The following is a 19078-nucleotide window of genomic DNA, read 5'->3' on the forward strand; positions in this document are numbered from 1 at the left end:
ACCCAGAGGGAAGTCCAGAGATGTGCAGAGGTATTCAGTTGAGTATTGGTAAGCACACAGTGAGGGAACTATTCCATATAGTTAAGATGTTATTTCTTGCCAAATTGAACTGTAGATTCAATACAGTCACATTTCCAGCAGGCATTTTTTTTTCTTTAGAAATTGACCACCTGGGTCTAAAATTCATTATGAAAATGCAGAGGACCTAGAATAGCCAAATTAGCTTTGAAGAAATAGAAGTCTTGAAATAAACTTTGTTCTAAGTTACAGTAATTAAGACATTGTGGTTTTGGTGTCAAGACAGACAGATGATCAGTGGCAAATGATTTTTGACAAAGATGCAAAGTCACTTCTGTAAAGATAGTTTTGAACAAATGGTGCTGGAACCACTGGCTATCCAGATGGAAAAAAGTGAACTTCAAGAAATACTTCATACCATATAGAAAAATTAACTCAAAATGGATTATAGACCTAAATGTAAAAGCTAAAACTATAAAACTTCTGGAAGGAAACATAAAGGAAAAACATTGTGAGCTTGGTTTAGGTAAAGATTTCTTAGATATGACACAAAAAGTGCAATCCATAAAAGAAAACATTAATAAATTGGACTTCATCAAAATTAAATATTTCCGCTCTTCAAAACTGTTTGAGAGAATGAAAAGACAAGCCACAGACTGGGATAAAATTTTAAATCGTATGTCTGCTGAAGGACTGGTATCCAGAATGTATAAAGAATTCTTAAAACTCAAGAAAACAAACAACCACGTTTAAAAATGGGCAAAAAATTTAAACAGACAGTTCACCAGAGAAGATGTGTAGGTGGCAAATTAGCACATGAAAAGACTATCAACACCTTTAGTCTTTAGGGAAATGCAAATTAAAACATCAATGAAATACCACTATATACTCAACTCGTATGGCTAAAAATAAAGAGACTGATAATACCAGGTGCTAATAAAGACGTGGAGGAACTGGAACTTTCATACACTGCAAGGGGAAATGTAAAATGGTACAAAAACTTTGGAAAATAGGCAATTTCTTAAAAAGTTAAACGTTACTCACTGTCTGATCTGTCCATTCCACTCCTGGGTAATTACCAAGGGAAATGAAAACATATGTCTATATAAAAACTTGTGCATGAATGTTCATGACAACTTCATTTGTAATAACCGAAAACTGGAAATAACCCAGATATCTGTCAACAAGTAAGTGGTTAAACAAATTGTGGTTTATTCATACAAATGGAAGACTCGTTAGCAATGAAAAGGAATTTATCTAAGACATGTGCGGTAGTGCACCTGTAGTCGCAGTTGCAGAGGAGGGTGAGGTGGAGGGATTGCTTGAGCCCAGGAGTTTGAGGTCAGCCTGGGCAATGTAGCAAGACCCTATCTCTTAAAAAAAGGAACGATTTGTTTATACACTTGCGTGTATTTTGAGATGGATGAATCTCAAAATAATTACACCGAGTGAAAGAAGCAAGAAAATATAGAATATATACCATATGATTCCAATTCTGGAAAATGCAAACTAATCTACAGTGACAAAAAGCAGAATAGCAGTTGCCTGGGGACTGGGATTGGGGGAGGTCAGGAGAGATTACAATGGAACATAGGAAAACTTTGGAAGGTGAAGAGTATGTTTATTATCTTGATTGTGGCAATGGTTTCACAGGTGCATACATATGTCAAAACTTATCAAACATAGAACATTTTCTTCCATGAAATTAAAAAAACATACAGTTATACACTTTTTATATGGGAATTTTATTGTACATCAATTGTACTTCAGTAAAACTGTTATTAAATTTAAAGTGTACCTATTCCAAGACAGGCTAGAAAAATGATTTCTCACTGTTTCAGTTTATTTAGTGCCAAAGTTAAGTGAGCAGTACTTCTTTTTAAAATCAGGGTGAGTTAAAATCACACCTCTTATGAAAAATTCGTATTTATATTTTAAATTGATTTTTTGGCAGTTTGAAAATACCTCAGAATATAGGAAACTGTGGCCACGGTCCTGAGAATTTGGGTCCAGTTGCAAGATCATACCTGTCATGGTGACAGGTACTAAAGGTGGCCTTAGCCTGACAACATTAAGTGGTGGCTTCTCTAATTCCCGTCTTTCTGATTCCACATATACGGGCAATCTTTTTAAAATAATTTTCCTTTCCACTGTAGGTCTGAGTGTGGAGAGAAGTATATTGCTTATGATGACAAGAATATTCTGAATAAAGTAATGTTCACATTTAAATTGCTTTTATTCCCTTTATATTAATCAGTTGGCATTCTGGTTTTAGAAAGAGAAAGAGAGCCTGAATCAGATTGTCTAAAACCTTACAACTAAAGCAAATAGACTTTTCAAGAATTTAAATAGGATTCCTTCCCTTTAATCAATTAATTATCCATTTTGTCATGGTGTCAACCTGTAATTTCATGGTTTGTGTGTGTGTGTGTGACAGAAACTTACAAACAATGTGATAACTAAATTACCCTACACTACATTTTCCTTTCAGAATAATCATTCTAAGTATCTTTCCTGGCACAAATCTTATATGTATCATTTAGATAAATGTGTCATTATCTGTCCCCTTTTTATCATCCTTCAAAGTAATGTATTATCTGAGTTATCTGTTTGCCATTTTTTTCTACAGGTAGCCTAGAATAAAAATATTTTTCCAGTATATCAAATTTCAAAATATGCTAAGAACTTACAATGAGAAGAATCTTAGAGTCCAACTTTTCCCCTGCCATAAGAATCCTTTTGTCTGTAAGAATCCCTGATAGTTTTGCCATCATGGAAAGGATGGAGCTTATATAAGGTGTTTTTAAGGAAGCTATGTTCATTAATGGACAACTTTAGTTTATGAGTTTTCCCCCACTTAAACTGAAATTATTATTTTCTCATTTCTGAATGTTGATTTTGGTCCTGCCTGCTCAAGAACATGGAATAATTCTATTATTTCTTTCCAGACATTACCTTAAGGATAGTTTTATCTAGGATAAATCTTTCTAGTTCTTTTAGCTATTTGTTAGAAATCATTTCTAGATTTCTCATATCCTGGTACTATTTTGGACAAATATTAAATTATCAGTATTATAGATTGGAATGATTGGGTTTCAGCTTTTCTGTGAGTCTGTTTCTTATTTTTTAAATATATGTACCTGTGCTTTTCTTACGTGTCTTACACTAGCTTTTATTTTATTTGTTAAATTTATTTTATTTATTTATTTTTTTAATTTTGAGATGGAGTCTCACTCTGTTACCAAGGCTGGATGTAGCGGCATGATCTCGGCTCACTGCAACCTCCACCTCCCAAGTTAAAGTGATTTTCCTGCCTCATCCTCCCCAGTAGCTCCATTACAGGCACATGCCACTACACCCGGCTAATTTTGTATTTTTAGTAGAGATGGGGTTTCACCATGTTGGCCAAGCTGGTCTCAAACTCCTGACCTCAAGTGATACGCCTGCCTCAGCCTCCCAAAGTGCTGGGATTACAGGATGAGCCACTGCGCCTGGCTTCCATTAGCTTTTATTGCCTTTCTGTATAGAACATCTTTTAGGCCAATGGCCACTCTCAGTTCCTTGCCATGTGGACCCTTCTAACCTGACAGCTCTCTTTGTCAGAGCCTGTGAGCTGGAAAGGCAGTAGAGTCCACTAGGAAGATGGGATGCCTTGTAACCTAATCATGCAATTGACATCCTGTCATCTTTCTGTACCAAGTATTGGTTATACGGAAGGCACTAGGTCCAATCCACAGGTAAGAGGCTGTGAATGCAAATATACAGTGCTCTTTGAAGCCAAAGTCTGCCTACCATGAGCCCTTTACAAAAAAGATTGCCAACCCTTTGCCTAGGTAATTAATTTTGAGATATGTTGCTTTTGGAGTCATGTATAGAGTAACTACAAGTGTCATTTTTTTTTACCCTGTTTTAAGAAGAAATCAAACGTATTATTTTTCTTGACTTTCTTAGGTCTTTACTATAAAATCCTTTATTGGCATATTTTGTAAAGCCTCCTTGATTCTCAATTTGCTGGGGGTTTATTCTTTTCATCTTCATTTTAGGTATTTCTGTACCCAGTATGAGTATCTATGTTTCCCAGGGTTTTTTTTGACTAGTTAGCCAAAAACTTTCTAAGTTTGTCACAGTAGCTACTCATATACACATTCATCTACACAAGGCAATTGCAGCAGCTTCAGACTAAAGTCCAGCAACAGGAGGGGATGGCAAGGAGAGGACAGGGTGAAATGGCCCTTCCTTTGGCACTCATACTCCTCAACTCTGTATCTTCTTTCCTTTCTCCATTTTTTTTTTTTTTTTTTTTTTTTTTTTTTGCACTGCTTCACTGTACAACCTGTTGGGGTGAATCATACTTCATTATTAATTGCTCTGAGGCATTCCCTAGCGGGGTGGAGCATTTGGAGTCCTGAATAAAACCTAGGGATAGGTCAGGTGCAGTGGCTCACGCCTGTAATCCTAGCTCTTTGGGAGGCCGAGGCCAGTGGATCACCTGAAGTCAAGAGTTCGAGACCAGCCTGGCCAACATGGCAAAACCCCATCTCTACTAAAGATACAAAAATTAGCCAGGCATGGTGATGGACGCCTATAATCCCAGCTACTTAGGAGGCTGAGGCAGGAGAATCGTTGGAACCCAGGGGCCAGAGGTTGCAGTGAACCGAGATTGTACCACTGCACTCCAGCCTCGGTGAAAGAGTGAAACATCATCAGTCAGCCTATCATTTCCCAGGCCTTAGTCTCTCACTGGAGACCTGGCCCTCTGTTGTTTCCCCGATGCTGCTGCAGTGTAGATTCTTTGCCACCACCTCTGTGTACCACCCCAGCCAGTTCTCTACTACTACAGTCAACCCAGAGTCAAAGATCAGCCTCGTACATACTGGAAAGGGCTGTGAAAGGAAGAAGGTAGCCTTCTGTGTTCACGACTCTGTCACACATTTTGGTCTCTGGATGACCTGCTGTTTCTCATGTATTTATGGTTCTCCGTGGCCTCCCAAAGAACGTCTCATCACTTTGGGTGATAATTTCGGCTCTATACTCTGGCTGTTGCTCTCTGCCTCCAGCTCTTTTCAGTTTAGCTTTCTCTTTGGAATTCCTTGCATTGAAGTCTGCTTCTGAACTCCAAACAGTGTCTTAGTTTTATTATAACATGCAGCCACTTGGCTCCAAGGAACCCCCAAAGTCTGGGTTTACCACTCTCTTCCATCACTGTCATCCTCCCCCTGTTAGGGAAAGGTAGTCTAAGGGCCATAATGGAATGAGTGGAGAAGTAAAGGTTTAACAGCATTGTCTGGGCTACAGAAAAAAGCATACAAAGGAAAAGAGACAGGAAGAGGTCTGGCAATAAAAGTCATACTAAATAACTTTTAAATCTTATTTAAGACACATCCAAGCACATCTAAAAGCCAGTCTAGTAGCCTCACCAGCAATCTAACTGCACAAGAGCCTAAGGGTGAGGACCCCCAGCAGAACAGCTTGGTTCACTAAGGAAGGCTTAGCCATTGAGAGAAGGGCAATTTTTGGTAGTATCTGTCACTTTTAGATAGAAGATGCTATAGATTAAAAAGAAAACAAAGCTCTTTTCAGCAAAATCTTTGCAGTATCACGCATTCATCTTTGGTTCCCCTAACTTTGTAAGAAACAAGTTTTTTCCTTCAGTCCCAGAAGCGATGGCAGGAGTGTGCACCTCTCAGATGGCTTCCCAGGCAGTGTGGTAGGAGACCTGTTTAGCATACTGGGCAGAAGAGGGAAACAAGATGCTTTATGTGGCCAGCCGCAGTGACTCACGCCTATAATCCTGGCACTTTGGGAGGCTGAGGAGGGTAGATCACTTGAGGTCAGGAGTTTGAGACCAGCCTGGCCAACATGGTGAAACCCCGTCTCTACTAAAAATACAAAAATCAGCTGGGCCTGCTGGCGAGTGCCTGTAATCCCAGCTACTCAGGAGGCTGAGGCAGGAGAATCGCTTGAACCCAGGAGTTGGAGGCTGCAGTGAGCCAAGATCGCACCACTGCACTCTAGCCTGGGCAACAGAGGGAGACTCCGCCTAACAAAAAAAAAAAAAAAAAGATGGTTTATGTGACAGTGAAGAAGAGTATTTATAGCTTACATAAGTCATGCCCTGGGGACGACTCCAAGAGTTATTGGGTGGGTGAGACTTTTGAGTGCAGTCACAGATTCCACAGAAGCAGATAAGTATACCAGCCAAATAATCTCAATTTATTATTAATGACCTGGCTGGTGTGGCCTAGGAAACACAGGTTAAGTGGATCAAGGAAGAACTCAGTAACACCAAAAGGGAAGTGACAGCCTGTCTCATAGCTAAAGGCAGAGAGACTACTATAGAGTGACATCAGCAGCACTGTTCACCTGGGGACCGCTATGTGCCAGCCTTTGTGCTGAGAAGTCACCCACGTTATATTCTGGAATCCTCAGAACCCTGAAAAATAAGTGGTAGCATATGCAATTTTACAGATGAAGAAACTAGGATGTAACTTGCCTGGGACTCAGAGCTACTGTGAGGTTGGACTGGGATCAAATACAGAGTTACTGGAAAGTTACTCCATGCTGTCTTCACGGGTAACATTGTTTCCATGCTGCTGTTTTCTTTCCAAGTCTGGCAGGTGCTTATTTCAGGTAAAGGACTGGGAAGCACTGGCCCACGGACTGCAGGGAATTGATTTCATGAAATCAGTGGAGTATTTGTTGAATAATTTTTTACTAAGGAGAAAGAGAAATAGAGGGCAAAGTCCTTGTCCTAAGAACACTTATATAACATTTGGGAGGATATGGAATAAATACATGAAAATTCACAATATCAGGGAGTTTTGACAAATGTCTGAGTGCTTTTAGGTAAGAAGAATGCTGGGGGAGGACAAAGGAGGTTTGGTTCCCTGGGGCTGGGCTGTCAGGGAAGCATTCATGATGGAGATGCGGACTGGGCTGGATAGAAGAGAAAAGATGGTGGGGAGTTACCCATAGTGGCACATGGGAGGTTCAGGACTCCATTGCCTCCTTGCCACTCTGTGTACCCCTGCCAGCGGGTTCATGATCTTGTAAGAAAATTTATTTTATTGTTCCCACTTTAATGTCATGTTCATTATAGTTTAAGGTATGCATACGGGGTAAAGAGTCAATAATAACACCCAGAGACATATACTATTAATGTTTTGATATATTTTGTTTTATTCTTTTTTACTTGTATAATATTGTGCTCATACTAGAAATATAATTTTATATTTTTCAGTTTTTGCTGAAATTTATGTTGTAAGCGTTTTGTTCTCTAATTACAATACAAAACATAATTTTGTAATGGCTGCATAACATGCTATTGAGTGGATACACCATAATATGCTTAACTTTTCCCTAGTGTTGAACAAAAATGTAGAGTAAGTGAAGTTTACTGAGAGCTGTTTCTAACTCAGGCAGGCACATAAATAATTTTATAATTCTGGGACCGCATGGGAACCAGGAAGTAAAAGTCAAGAACATTAAGTCATGAAATGGAAAAGATTGTGAACTTTTAAATGGAGGACAAATAGAAATAAGTAAACAATCCATGAGAATGCATTCCATCTGCAGAAAAGCAAAAGAGTTATTTGCAGGCATCTCATTGAAACTGTGAGGAAGAAAGATCCTGAGTGGGCAAGATACAGTAAGTAGAAAACAATTTGACATTTATTTATTCACTAAATATTTGTTGAGGAGTTGCTATGTGCTAAGCAATGTTCTAGGCCCTGGGAATAAAGCAGTGAACAAAACAAAGAAAATTCTTACTCCATTAGAGCTTATGTTTTAGGTGGGAGAGATAAATAATAGACAAACATATGGTATGCATGAAGAAAAATAAAACAGAGCCAGGGGATAAGGAGTATGGGGGTAACGGCTATTCTTGATAGGATGGTTAGAGCAAGCTTCTCTGAAAAGTTGACACTTGAACAAAGACCTCAGAGGGTTTAAGAAGTGAGCATCGCCAGGCACAGTGGCTCACACCTGTAATCCCAGCACTTTGGGAGGCCGAGCTGGGCAGATCATGAGGTCAGGAGATCGAGACCATCCTGGCTAACACGGTGAAACCCCGTCTCTACTAAAAATACAATTAGCTGGGCGAGGTGGCGGGCACCTGTAGTCCCAGCTACTTGGGAGGCTGAGGCAGGAGAATGGTGTGAACCTGGGAGGCGGAGCTTGCAGTGAGCCGAGATTGCGCCACTGCACTCTAGCCTGGTCAACAGAGCCAGACTCTGTCTCAAAAAAAAAAATTATTATAGTAATAAAATAAAAATAAAAAAAGAAGTGAGCATCGCCCATGTTACTAAGACTGTTGTGCTTAAATGTCAGTGATTTTTTTTTGAGACAGGTCTTTGTTATATTTTAGTGAACATACAAAGACACATGTACAAAACTTCATAGGTTTACTTTTTCTGAAACATTTTATTACAAAAGTTTTCAAACATTTGTTACAGTGCACACCTACACACTCACTACCTAGATTCTACCATGAATATTTTATCATCCTTGCTTATTACCTGTCTGCCTATGAACCTGTACCTCTCCCATAATAGGTTTAATTTTAATTTTGGTGTCTTTATCCTTTATTCTGTACATTGTGAAGCTAATCACTTGTGATTTCCTTTTGCCACAGCGGTTTCCAGAAAGTTAATTCATGAGTAGGAAGAAATTTTGTATTCATTTTTGTATTATTGGTGTGTATTTTAATTTTATTTCATTTGGTTTTTTCCATGCAGTTCCTCAATCCATTTGGAATCAATTTGGGTTGTAATATAAGGCAAGGGTCTTGCTTTTGTTTGTTTATTTCCTGTACAACTGGTTTCCCCAACATTTGTGGCCTTTTGCTATGTGAGCTGGTCTTTTTTTTTTTAAAAATAATACAAGTTTTTGACCGGGCACGGTGGCTCACTCCTGTAATCCCAACACTTTGGGAGTCCGAGGCAGGCAGATCGCCTGAGGTCAGGAGTTCGACCAGCCTGGCCAATATGGTGAAACCCCATCTCTACTGAAAATACGAAAATTAGCCAGGTGTGGTGGTGGGTGCCTGGAATCCCAGCTACTTGGGAGGCTGAGGCAAGATAATTGCTTGAACCTGAGGTAGGAGAATTGCACCACTGCACTCCAGGCTGGTGACAGAACAAGAGTCCATCTCAAAATAATAATAATAATAACAATAATTCCAGTTTTTATATAAGCTTGGTTGTTTTTCACAATGTGTCATCTATGTTCACTTGATTTGGCTATTTATTTTGTTAGCACCTCACTTTAGCAATTTCATTTCATGATACATTGTAATATGTGGCTAGGCAGTCACCCCAATTTTCCTTTTTAAAATTTTCTTTCTTGTGCTGTGTATTTTGTAAATGAATATTAAAGTCACCCATATTCTAAGGCCTTGTTGCAAGTTTAATTAATATTCACATTTCTTGCTTTTTTGAAAGGAGTCTTTCCGTATCTGTAAAAGAAGGATAAAAATAGAAGTCTTTTGATAGGATTATTATATGGATTAAATAACATACATGTGAAATGTTTAATATGGCTTATCAACTCAGAGCTTTTTCTGACTTTACAGAAGACTCTAAGATTTATTTGGGCTCTACCTAATTGTAATTCATTTCTGGAGTTTCCCAGATCCATTTTTAAGCAAGAAAAAGATAACTTTGGGATATTACCAATTCAGAAATCAAGCACATTGGAGGAGGAAAAGTGACAGCAACACCCAAGAAATGTCTCCCTACCCTTGTTGCAGGATCCTCTAGTATTGTTATGACTAAATGTCCCGCAGAGTCCTCTACCCTCAACCCCACTTCTGCAATGCCCATTCCGCATAGCCAGCAGTGGTCTGGGGTTCAGATTGACGTTCACACTCACATGTCACAATAGACTGGAATCTGGCACCAGTTTTACTTAGCTTTATATAAGGATGCAGGACAGGAAACAGTGTGTCGACATTACAGCATCAAACACATCTTCATCGGGGACCTTCCCACCACCTATGCGTGGCTTCCCAGCCCACAGAAGACACACTCAACCACTGGTGATGAGAATAAGCGGGAGCTTATGGACCACCCCAGCATGGGAAGCTGAGTGCAGGAACTGTCCCTTATAACAGCCTGTGAGCATGGCTTCCAGGGGCCTGCATGCCTGCTCATATGTCTCAGTCCAAATGCAGCTCACTTCCAGGAGGAGTTTTCACAGCACCTCACCCACCTGCCACGCCACAGTCATCTTAGCCCAGTACAGTTCAAGGATATGGTATAAGAAATAGTTACATCTGGGATCACCTTCTCGTGGAGAAAAGATGTAACCTGCTATAGGCCCTTTCTCCTCACCACACCACTCCCAGTGTCTGGTTCTCTTCCTGTCACTGCTGTTTTCTAGCAGGAATAGGCTTTAGAACCTCCTCACATCACTGAGAATTGTCTATTAATGCCAAAAACCCAGACAAGCAGTGAGCAATGGGAGAGTATTAAAGAATCAAAAAGCAGAGAGGGTGTTGCTTATTTCTTTCCTTTCTTTCCTTGTTTTACCAACATTTTCTTGGGTTCCCAGAATTAAGTGCTAGAGGTAGAATTAACTTTGAGATTGACAATGCTGCTGGAATCTTTTGTAAAAAATTACAGTTTCATTATCATTTCACTGATTCTCAGTGGCTACTTGATGAAGCATCTGGCCTATTTTCTGTATGCTTGCCTTGGAATGAGGGAGTTTAACAGTAGCTCACGTTAATTGAGCATTTGCTATGTGCTAGGTACTATGTTAAGTACTCTACAGGTCTTATTTAAGCATCATAATACCCATTTTACGTAGGCACTGATGTTATGCCCATTTTACAGGTGAGAAAACTGAGGTACAACATTTAGTTATCTCAGGGTCACACAAGGTCAAGGCAGAGCCAGTGTTGGACTCAGTCTGACTCCAAATTCTATGTTATAACTCACCAAATTCTATATTATGTAATATAGAATTATAACTCCAAATTCTATATTATAACTCAGTATATAATGTATACTGTCTCTTATACACTAATTATCTGTGTTTATTCCATAACGATTATTAATATTTTAATGCACAATAGGGAATCTTTTTGCAAACCCAATTAATGGGGTAACTGTCTTCATATATATTGTGTTAAGGTTCTTAATTTCAGTCATTCCCTTCAATATCTCTTACTAAATTTTTGATCTGGATGTTAAGAGGGAGAAGGGTACACTTGGATTGGATTGATTTCTTCTGTAACCTTAGAATAAATTTCTCATCAAGAAACTTTATTACCATCTTACGTTTTTACTTTCCATAATAAATTGTGGACTTTACTCCATCTCTGAGCTCTACCTGCCTCATAGGGCTTGTCTGGCTGTTTTATAGCAGCAAACAATGAAGCAGATACTTTTACCCCATGAAAATCCCCAGCTCTAGTGCTCATTTCCAGATGTCAAGAGTTGAACCATCTCCAAGTGGGTCTGACCCCACTTGTCTTGGTGGACTTCCCTCTGCATTCCCATTCACTTACCTGAATTTGTTAAGAGTGTTTTATGTTGTGAAATCTTTAATCATAGAGTCTAGTCTATATATGGGATGTCTAATCTAGCCTCAAGCTTTTCCTTTTTTCCCCCAGCGAAATATTTGGGATGGTAGCCTCCAACCAGGATTGACTTATACTGAAAAAATGAGCCAACATTTTTTGTTACTGCTCATTTGAATTTCAGAAATTTGACTTCATGGTATCTCATTCTAAATATTTTTTCAACAGTATTGAGGTATTATTGATTCGTGTTAAGTATTTATATCTCTCTTTCACTTGTGGTTCAGTTTCAAAGTGTATTTCACTGTGTTGTTGTTGTTGGTTTTGTTTTTGTTTTTGTTTTTTGGTTATCCTCTGGTTGTTTTAACAGCAAGTTTTGTCTGCTTACAGGAGAATATTAAAAAGTGAGCCTCCATATCCCCAAGAAATGAGTGCTTTAGCTAAAGACCTAATTCAGCGTCTTTTGATGAAAGATCCCAAGAAGAGATTGGGATGTGGTCCACGCGATGCAGATGAAATCAAAGAACATCTCTTCTTTCAGGTGAAATTATTGAATAGATAAATGGTTTCATACTCCTTGCCATTTTCAAGGTCGTTGGCATTCTTGTGAAATTAGTGAACACAGTCCCCTTTGGATCGTCTTCCACTGGCATTTTCACATACATTGCACCTTTTGTTTGTTTTTTTTGTTTATTTGAGACCGAGTCTCGCTCTGTCGCCCAGGCTGGAGTGCAGTGACGCGATCTCGGCTCCCTGCAAGCTCCACCTCACGGGTTCACGCCATTCTCCTGCCTCAGCCTCCCGAGTAGCCGGGACTACAGGCGCCCGCCACCATGCCCGGCTAATTTTTTTTGTATTTTTAGTGGAGACGGGGTTTCACCGTATTAGCCAGGATGGTCTCAATCTCCTGACCTCGTGATCCACCCACCTTGGCCTCCCAAAGTGCTGGGATTACAGGCGTGAGCCACCGTGCCCGGCCTTTTTTGTTTGTTTTTAACGATAGGGACCCTTTAGGTAGGGTCAAACTCTCCTTGTATAAACATAAATGGTCTTTTTCTCCCTCAATGGAGCAGGAGTGGGGAGGATCATAATAGCATTCAATTTTCTACATACTCATTCATTAGAGTTTCTAGGGGGTGGTTTCCATTTATGATCTTGAGATCTAGCCATATGGACTAAGGAGACTTTTACTGTACTTTTTACTTCTGTTTCAGTTCATGAGCTATTACCGCCACTATGTTTCACCTTTTAGATAGTGATTTCATCACTTCCTCTTTTCCCAGAAGTAATCTTTAAAAATTTTAGATTTACCTATTTCTCAGTTACATATTCATGACACAAAGAGAGTTATTCATTTATTTCCTTTGTCCTGTGACAGTGCTTCTCTTATTCTGAAAAAGCCTAATGAGACCATTCTACTGAGGACCAACATATCTGCTCAGTTTAGTACAAAAAAAACACCAAAATATTAAACTTCTGGGAAAAATCATTTAACTGAGTTGGCTCGTTATTTCCAGCCTCATTCGTCAAAACTGGGGATGCCATGGCTTTGATTTCTAAAACTCTGGAGATACAACTTTTAAATAACTTCTTCTTATCAATAAGCCTGACCTAAATATTTATGGTCTAAAGGGACCATCTAGGTTTTATTTTTTATTCTGTAAATTAAACTTTTACATGATTATCACCAAAACAAATGAAAATAATATATCAAAATGAAGAAAATGTCTTTTGTCAGTTAAGCTTCATGTTGTTATTTATTATTTTTTAAATATATAAAAACAAATATTGGTTAGAAATGAGAATTATCTCTGCACTTCTATGCTCAAAAAAAGGCATATTTTTCTTAGTCTATCAATGTAATTATTTTTTTTAAATACTGCACATCTTACAGAAGTTCAGTAACATAGTGAGAAATATATTTAGAATAAAATAAACCTCTCATATGCATTTCATAGATTCACATGGCTTGGAAGGATTACTCTTTGAACAAACTTTCAAATATCTTGTTCAGAAGTTTATCTCAAAAGTTAACAGTAAAATTTAAGAAACAAGTCAAGCAAAGTACCCCTGACCATATTTTCCTAAGATCTTTTTCTCCATGGCTCCCTGTATTTGGGAATATTGCAGTTTGTCTTTCATATTAGAGAAATTTCTCTTTTCAGTAGCTTGAAATAGTAATTTTAGATTACTTAATTGCCTTGACGTTTTAAATGATAGGACACTTTTGGAAAGACCAGAATTCTACTTGTAAAGGCCTAAATGGGCTTTTTCTCTGTAAGTGGTGCGGAGGTGGAAAGGATCATAATAGCATTCCATTTTCTACATATTAAACATTCTCCTGCTAACAACCTGTTTCTTTAAATTACCCCTTTCCTCTAGAAGTTTCTTTTAATATATGTACAATAGCCAAGCACAAGTTATGTGCTTGTAATGGAAAACATTACAGCTGCAGAGAGAAAAAAACACTAACTAGAAAGTCAAGAGACTATGTTCAAATCCTGACTCTTCCATCAACTGCGTTTGAGTGAAAAGGTTATTTCTTATTTCTTGGCCTCAGTTTCACTGGATCAAATAAAAGAGATGAACTAAATGATCTCAATTCCATTTTAGCTGAGAAATTTGGAGATCTGTAATTTAATTATTTTGTTTCTATTGCATCTACAAGACAACATAATAAAAACATTTTATGGTAATTGATTAAACTTACTGAATTTTATCAACCAAGAAGTGCACATTTTCATATTTTACTGTCACTGAAATCAGTATGCATGTTACAATGACCATCACCTTATATTCTTATGATTAATACTTTTTTCTTCTTAATGATACATAAAATAATTGTGTATCTTACTATCAGTAATGGCATCTTAGATTTGAAGAAATATGGTAGTAGGAGATCTGTAGGATTTAATTCAGTAAGTGTTACCTGAGATTGTTTTAAATGATAGAAGGAGCACAAAGAAACAGAGTAAAGGGTTGGATTTCAGTAATATAACTCAGTAAGTGACCTAGAGGGAAAAGGGGCTTGCATTATTCTATGGGGGATGTAAGAGGTAGTGTTTAAAGTGCTTGAACACAGTTGAATAAGTGATCACATCCGTATAATGGTATCATTTGAACTTCTAGACATAGGCACATGCATGATTACTTATTTTGCAGTCTGTCCGGATGCCCAGGAGGAAAAGCAAGTGCAGGCGGAGAGCTAAGTAACACTGCCTCTAGAAAATAGGAATGTTCCTTTAGAGCTAATATCCTCATCTGTAGAGCATTTGGAAACCCTTTATTTCAGTTTTTTATTTTGTTTTGGGTTTTTTGCTTGTTTTCTTTTTGGCTTAGCACCTTTCTGAAGAGGCTCAGGACAAAAGTATTTTTCTGTTATCTTTAAAGGTAAACTAGGGTGTCTTGGTGCCCTCCAGAGGACACTCTGAGATTCAACAGCGATAGTCTCATCTTTGAGGCACAGCATTGGTTGGAGATATAAACTGCTGTGATCTTGCTTGGAAAAAATATATTTTTTATTATTGATGTAAAATATGTTCCCTTATTTTTATCCTCTCTCCCTACCAGTCAAAATCCTAATTTATCTTTGCTATTCTTAGAAAATATGTTTTGACTGTTGATTTCTACTTTGTACCAACTTTGTTTTAGAAAATAAATTGGGATGATTTAGCCGCCAAAAAAGTGCCTGCACCATTTAAGCCGGTCATTCGAGATGAATTAGACGTGAGTAACTTTGCAGAAGAGTTCACAGAAATGGATCCCACTTATTCTCCTGCAGCCCTGCCCCAGAGCTCTGAGAAGCTGTTTCAGGTAATTTCCCAGCCTGTGCACATGTACATTGGCCATATGTCCTTTGAAAGAAAAGATTAAATTTCCCATATTGAAGTAGTTTTGTTGGCACCGTAAAAACAGGATTCTTTAATATCTTCTAAATTATTAAGTGCAGAAATATTGCAGATTGTTAACCGAAGCTTATAGTTTGCTCAATAGCAGATATTGTTGATGTGATTATTTTTGATATAAGGGAAGTTTTAATTTTATACCTGAAATTTTATTTTTGTTCAGACTCTTTTATAGAAAATACAATAATCTTTTATTTTACCTCTATTCATATTAAAAAATTTTTTCTTTATGCATACAGGGTCTCACTCCGATGACTGGAGTGCAGCAGTGCTGTCCTAGCTCACTGCAGCCTCAGACTCCTGGGCTCAAGCAATCCTCTCACCTTAGCCTCTGGGATAGCTGAGACCACAGGTGCAAACCAGCACACCCAGCTAATTTTTCTATTTTTTGCAGAGATAGGGTCTTGCTATGTTGCCTAAGCTGGTCTTGAACTCCTGGCCTCAAGTGACCCTCCTGCCTTGGCCTCCCAAAGTGCTGGAATTACAGGCATAAGCTACCACATCCAGCCTTGGCCTCCCAAAGTGCTGGGATTACAGGCATGAGCCACCACGTCCAGCAAAAAAAAAATTTTTTTTTTTTAAAAACAAGGTCTTACTCTGTCACCCAGGCTGGAGTGCAGTGGTATGATCATAGCTCGCTGCAGCCTTTAACTCCTTGGCTCAAGGGATCCTCTTGCCTCAGCCTCCTGAATAGCTGGGACCACAGGTACATGTCACCACACCCACCTAATGTAAAATTTTTTTTTTAGAAACAGGGTCTTACTTTGTTGCCTAAACTGGTCTTGAACTCTGGCCTCAAACGATCCTCCTGCCTTGGCCTCCCACAATATTACCTTATTCGTTACCTTCAGTAACTAATCTTAACTGCTAACTCTTTAAAAAGATTTAGATTTTTATTATATTTAGAAAAGGACATTTGTCACACAAGGTAAAATATTCTAACTATTAAATGGCATCAGAGCTTAGCTTCTTTGACCTCTATAAGTATACCTTTAGTATGGCTTAATCTGGCCATCCAGACTGTGTCTTTTCTTCTTTGCTTATCACTGTCTAGTATGTGACTGGGCACTTACTGAACTTTTTTTTAAACGTTTGTTGATTAGTGAATGTTCTAACTTGAACGGATTAATCATCCATCTTTGTACCACTTGGCTGAGAGCATCATTCTGCCATTAGACTTTGTTCCTTTCCAAAACTCAATTTTAAATTTAATTATTCTGAAGATATTAATAAGAATCAAATAATTGCTAAATTAGAAACTAACTTTAATGAGACTTGCCATTTTTCCAATTTGAAAAACAATAGCATTTAAAGACCACTGTGTGGCCGGATCTCGTGGCTCAGGCCTTTAATCCCAGCACTTTTGGAGGCTGAGGTGGGTTGATCACTTGAGGTCAGGGGTTCAAGACCAGTTCGAGACATGGTGAAACCCTGTCAGACATGGTGGCATGTGCCTGTAATCCCAGCTACTTGGGAGGCTGAGGCAGGAGAATGGCTTGAACGCAGGAGGCAGAAGTTGCAGTGAGCCAAGATCGCACCACTGCACTCCAGCCTGGGCAACAGAGCCAGACTCAGTCTCAAAAAAAAAATAAAGACCACTTTGTTTAATACCTTGACTATATCCTTTTTTTGAGAAGTTAGTTATGTTTATAAACAAATTTTTATCAGCAAACCAGGAGAATTTCATCTATGAGTCTGATTTTGGGGGTGGAAAAGTGAAGAAGTCTTTTTCTACCTTTATTTTTGAATTGGTTTAGTTCTACCAGAAGATGGCATTATATCCTTCTAAACAGCATTTTTCAATAACCTTGCATTTTAGATTGCAAATAGAATAAAATTAGACTCATCTCAACAAATATTTGAGTGTTTTTCTAAGAAAGCAAAAGTCATTACAATCTAATCTGTGTTAAACTGGAAAACTGCAAGTTGTTTTTCCTTATCTTTCTTTGTCTTGTTTTTAGGGCTATTCCTTTGTTGCTCCTTCCATCCTATTCAAGCGTAATGCAGCTGTCATAGACCCTCTTCAGTTTCACATGGGAGTTGAACGTCCTGGAGTGACAAATGTTGCCAGGAGTGCAATGATGAAGGTATATAGATGTGGTAACTTATATGACATATTTGTAGGTTTCGTGAGTGTTTAAATACCAACTCTAATTAATGTTCTCAAGTCTACTAATTCAACTAAAGTGCAATTTTAACAGTGGGATACAGCACTGTTTTCCCTAGAATATTAACGTCAAGTTGAATGAGCTTCTTTTTACAATTATAGAGAATCATGTATCTTAAATAATTGTGTAGATGAAAATAGAAATTACCTATAAAGTAAGATGAATTTTAGATTATAAATGTATTCTATTCCTGTTTATTAATATTAATGATTTTATTTTACTCTACAATTTTATTGATCCCTTGTGTATTACTGACATTTTCTGAAGTTAAATGATGTTGATTTCTTAACAGGACTCTCCATTCTATCAACACTATGACCTAGATTTGAAGGACAAACCACTGGGAGAAGGTAGTTTTTCAATTTGTCGGAAGTGCGTGCATAAAAAAAGTAACCAAGCTTTTGCAGTCAAAATAATCAGCAAAAGGTATGATCATTTATAATATAATATTATTTCTTATGTATTCATGAATTCTGTAAATTAAGAGATATTTATTTAAAATGAAACCAGTATTATATTGTAAGGCTTTTTTACCTATAGGTTTAACCACTTGGCTCATCAGTTGGTCCATTATATTTTTAGCTCTAATTGATATTTGCTGATAAAGTAATCCATTTTAGACATGCATCATAGTCTTATTTGCTTTTGAGTTTATCTAGAGAAAACGTCTTTGTGACAGTGACATATTTAATCAGCCTCACTTAGTGATTTTGGCAGCTGGTACCATTTCTACTAGTTGTGTATTTGAAATATTTTTCTCTAAAATTATTTAGCAAGCTACTGATAGCTTTGAGAGCCATCTAGTTGTTTTGGTAACTGATGATTATTGTTAAGATTGCATATTCTTATTGCTAAATTGTCAGGCAAATAGAGCATTCATTTCCTCATATGATTTGTACTTTTCTGACTCAGAAATAATAATTTTCTCCAGAATGTTACTTTTTCTGGTGTGTGGTATAATTCATTACTTTCATGGAAACCTCATTACGGTATATGGTAGCATGAATATTCTGAATGCACTGTAAATAAAACTAAATTAGTCTTGGGGCAGTACTGATGTAAAAGCTTTCTTGAAGAGACATGTGGGCGCTAAGTGTCTCATCTTGCAGGATGGAAGCCAATACTCAGAAGGAAATAACAGCTCTGAAACTCTGTGAAGGACACCCCAATATTGTGAAGTTGCATGAAGTTTTTCATGATCAGGTATCCTACATTTTTTTTTTTTCCTATGTGTACTAATTCACTTACAAGGTTGTACTTTTCACCAGTTTTGTTGGTGCTACTGGGTCAGAGTCAGGGATATAGAACATCACCCAACCACCAGAAAGGGCAGAGAAACCACCCTCCCAAACCCTCCCCAGCCACACACTGTTTCCCAACCCCAAATCAGGTTATCCCTTCACTTCTCATGCTTTTCTCACTCAGCAGTTACCACCTATGACAGGAAGACGGAGGGACAG

At 38.0% G+C, this 19078-nt stretch overlaps 1 protein-coding gene across 7 annotated transcripts in view; it reads left to right on the forward strand.

The window, feature by feature from the left end:
* LOC105467554 (ribosomal protein S6 kinase A5) overlaps positions 1–19078 on the forward strand; it is a 206819-nt gene that overhangs the window by 152361 nt on the left and 35380 nt on the right. For all 7 annotated transcript variants that reach the window (XM_071099715.1, XM_024788436.2, XM_011717240.2 and 4 more), the window contains 5 exons: positions 11936–12086; positions 15197–15358; positions 17412–17537; positions 17911–18044; positions 18728–18821. In XM_071099715.1, the coding sequence (XP_070955816.1) occupies positions 11936–12086; positions 15197–15358; positions 17412–17537; positions 17911–18044; positions 18728–18821 (667 nt within the window). The remainder of the gene's footprint in view (positions 1–11935; positions 12087–15196; positions 15359–17411; positions 17538–17910; positions 18045–18727; positions 18822–19078) is intronic.

This window comes from Macaca nemestrina, chromosome 7 (assembly GCF_043159975.1).
Source record: "Macaca nemestrina isolate mMacNem1 chromosome 7, mMacNem.hap1, whole genome shotgun sequence".
NCBI lineage: Eukaryota > Metazoa > Chordata > Mammalia > Primates > Cercopithecidae > Macaca > Macaca nemestrina.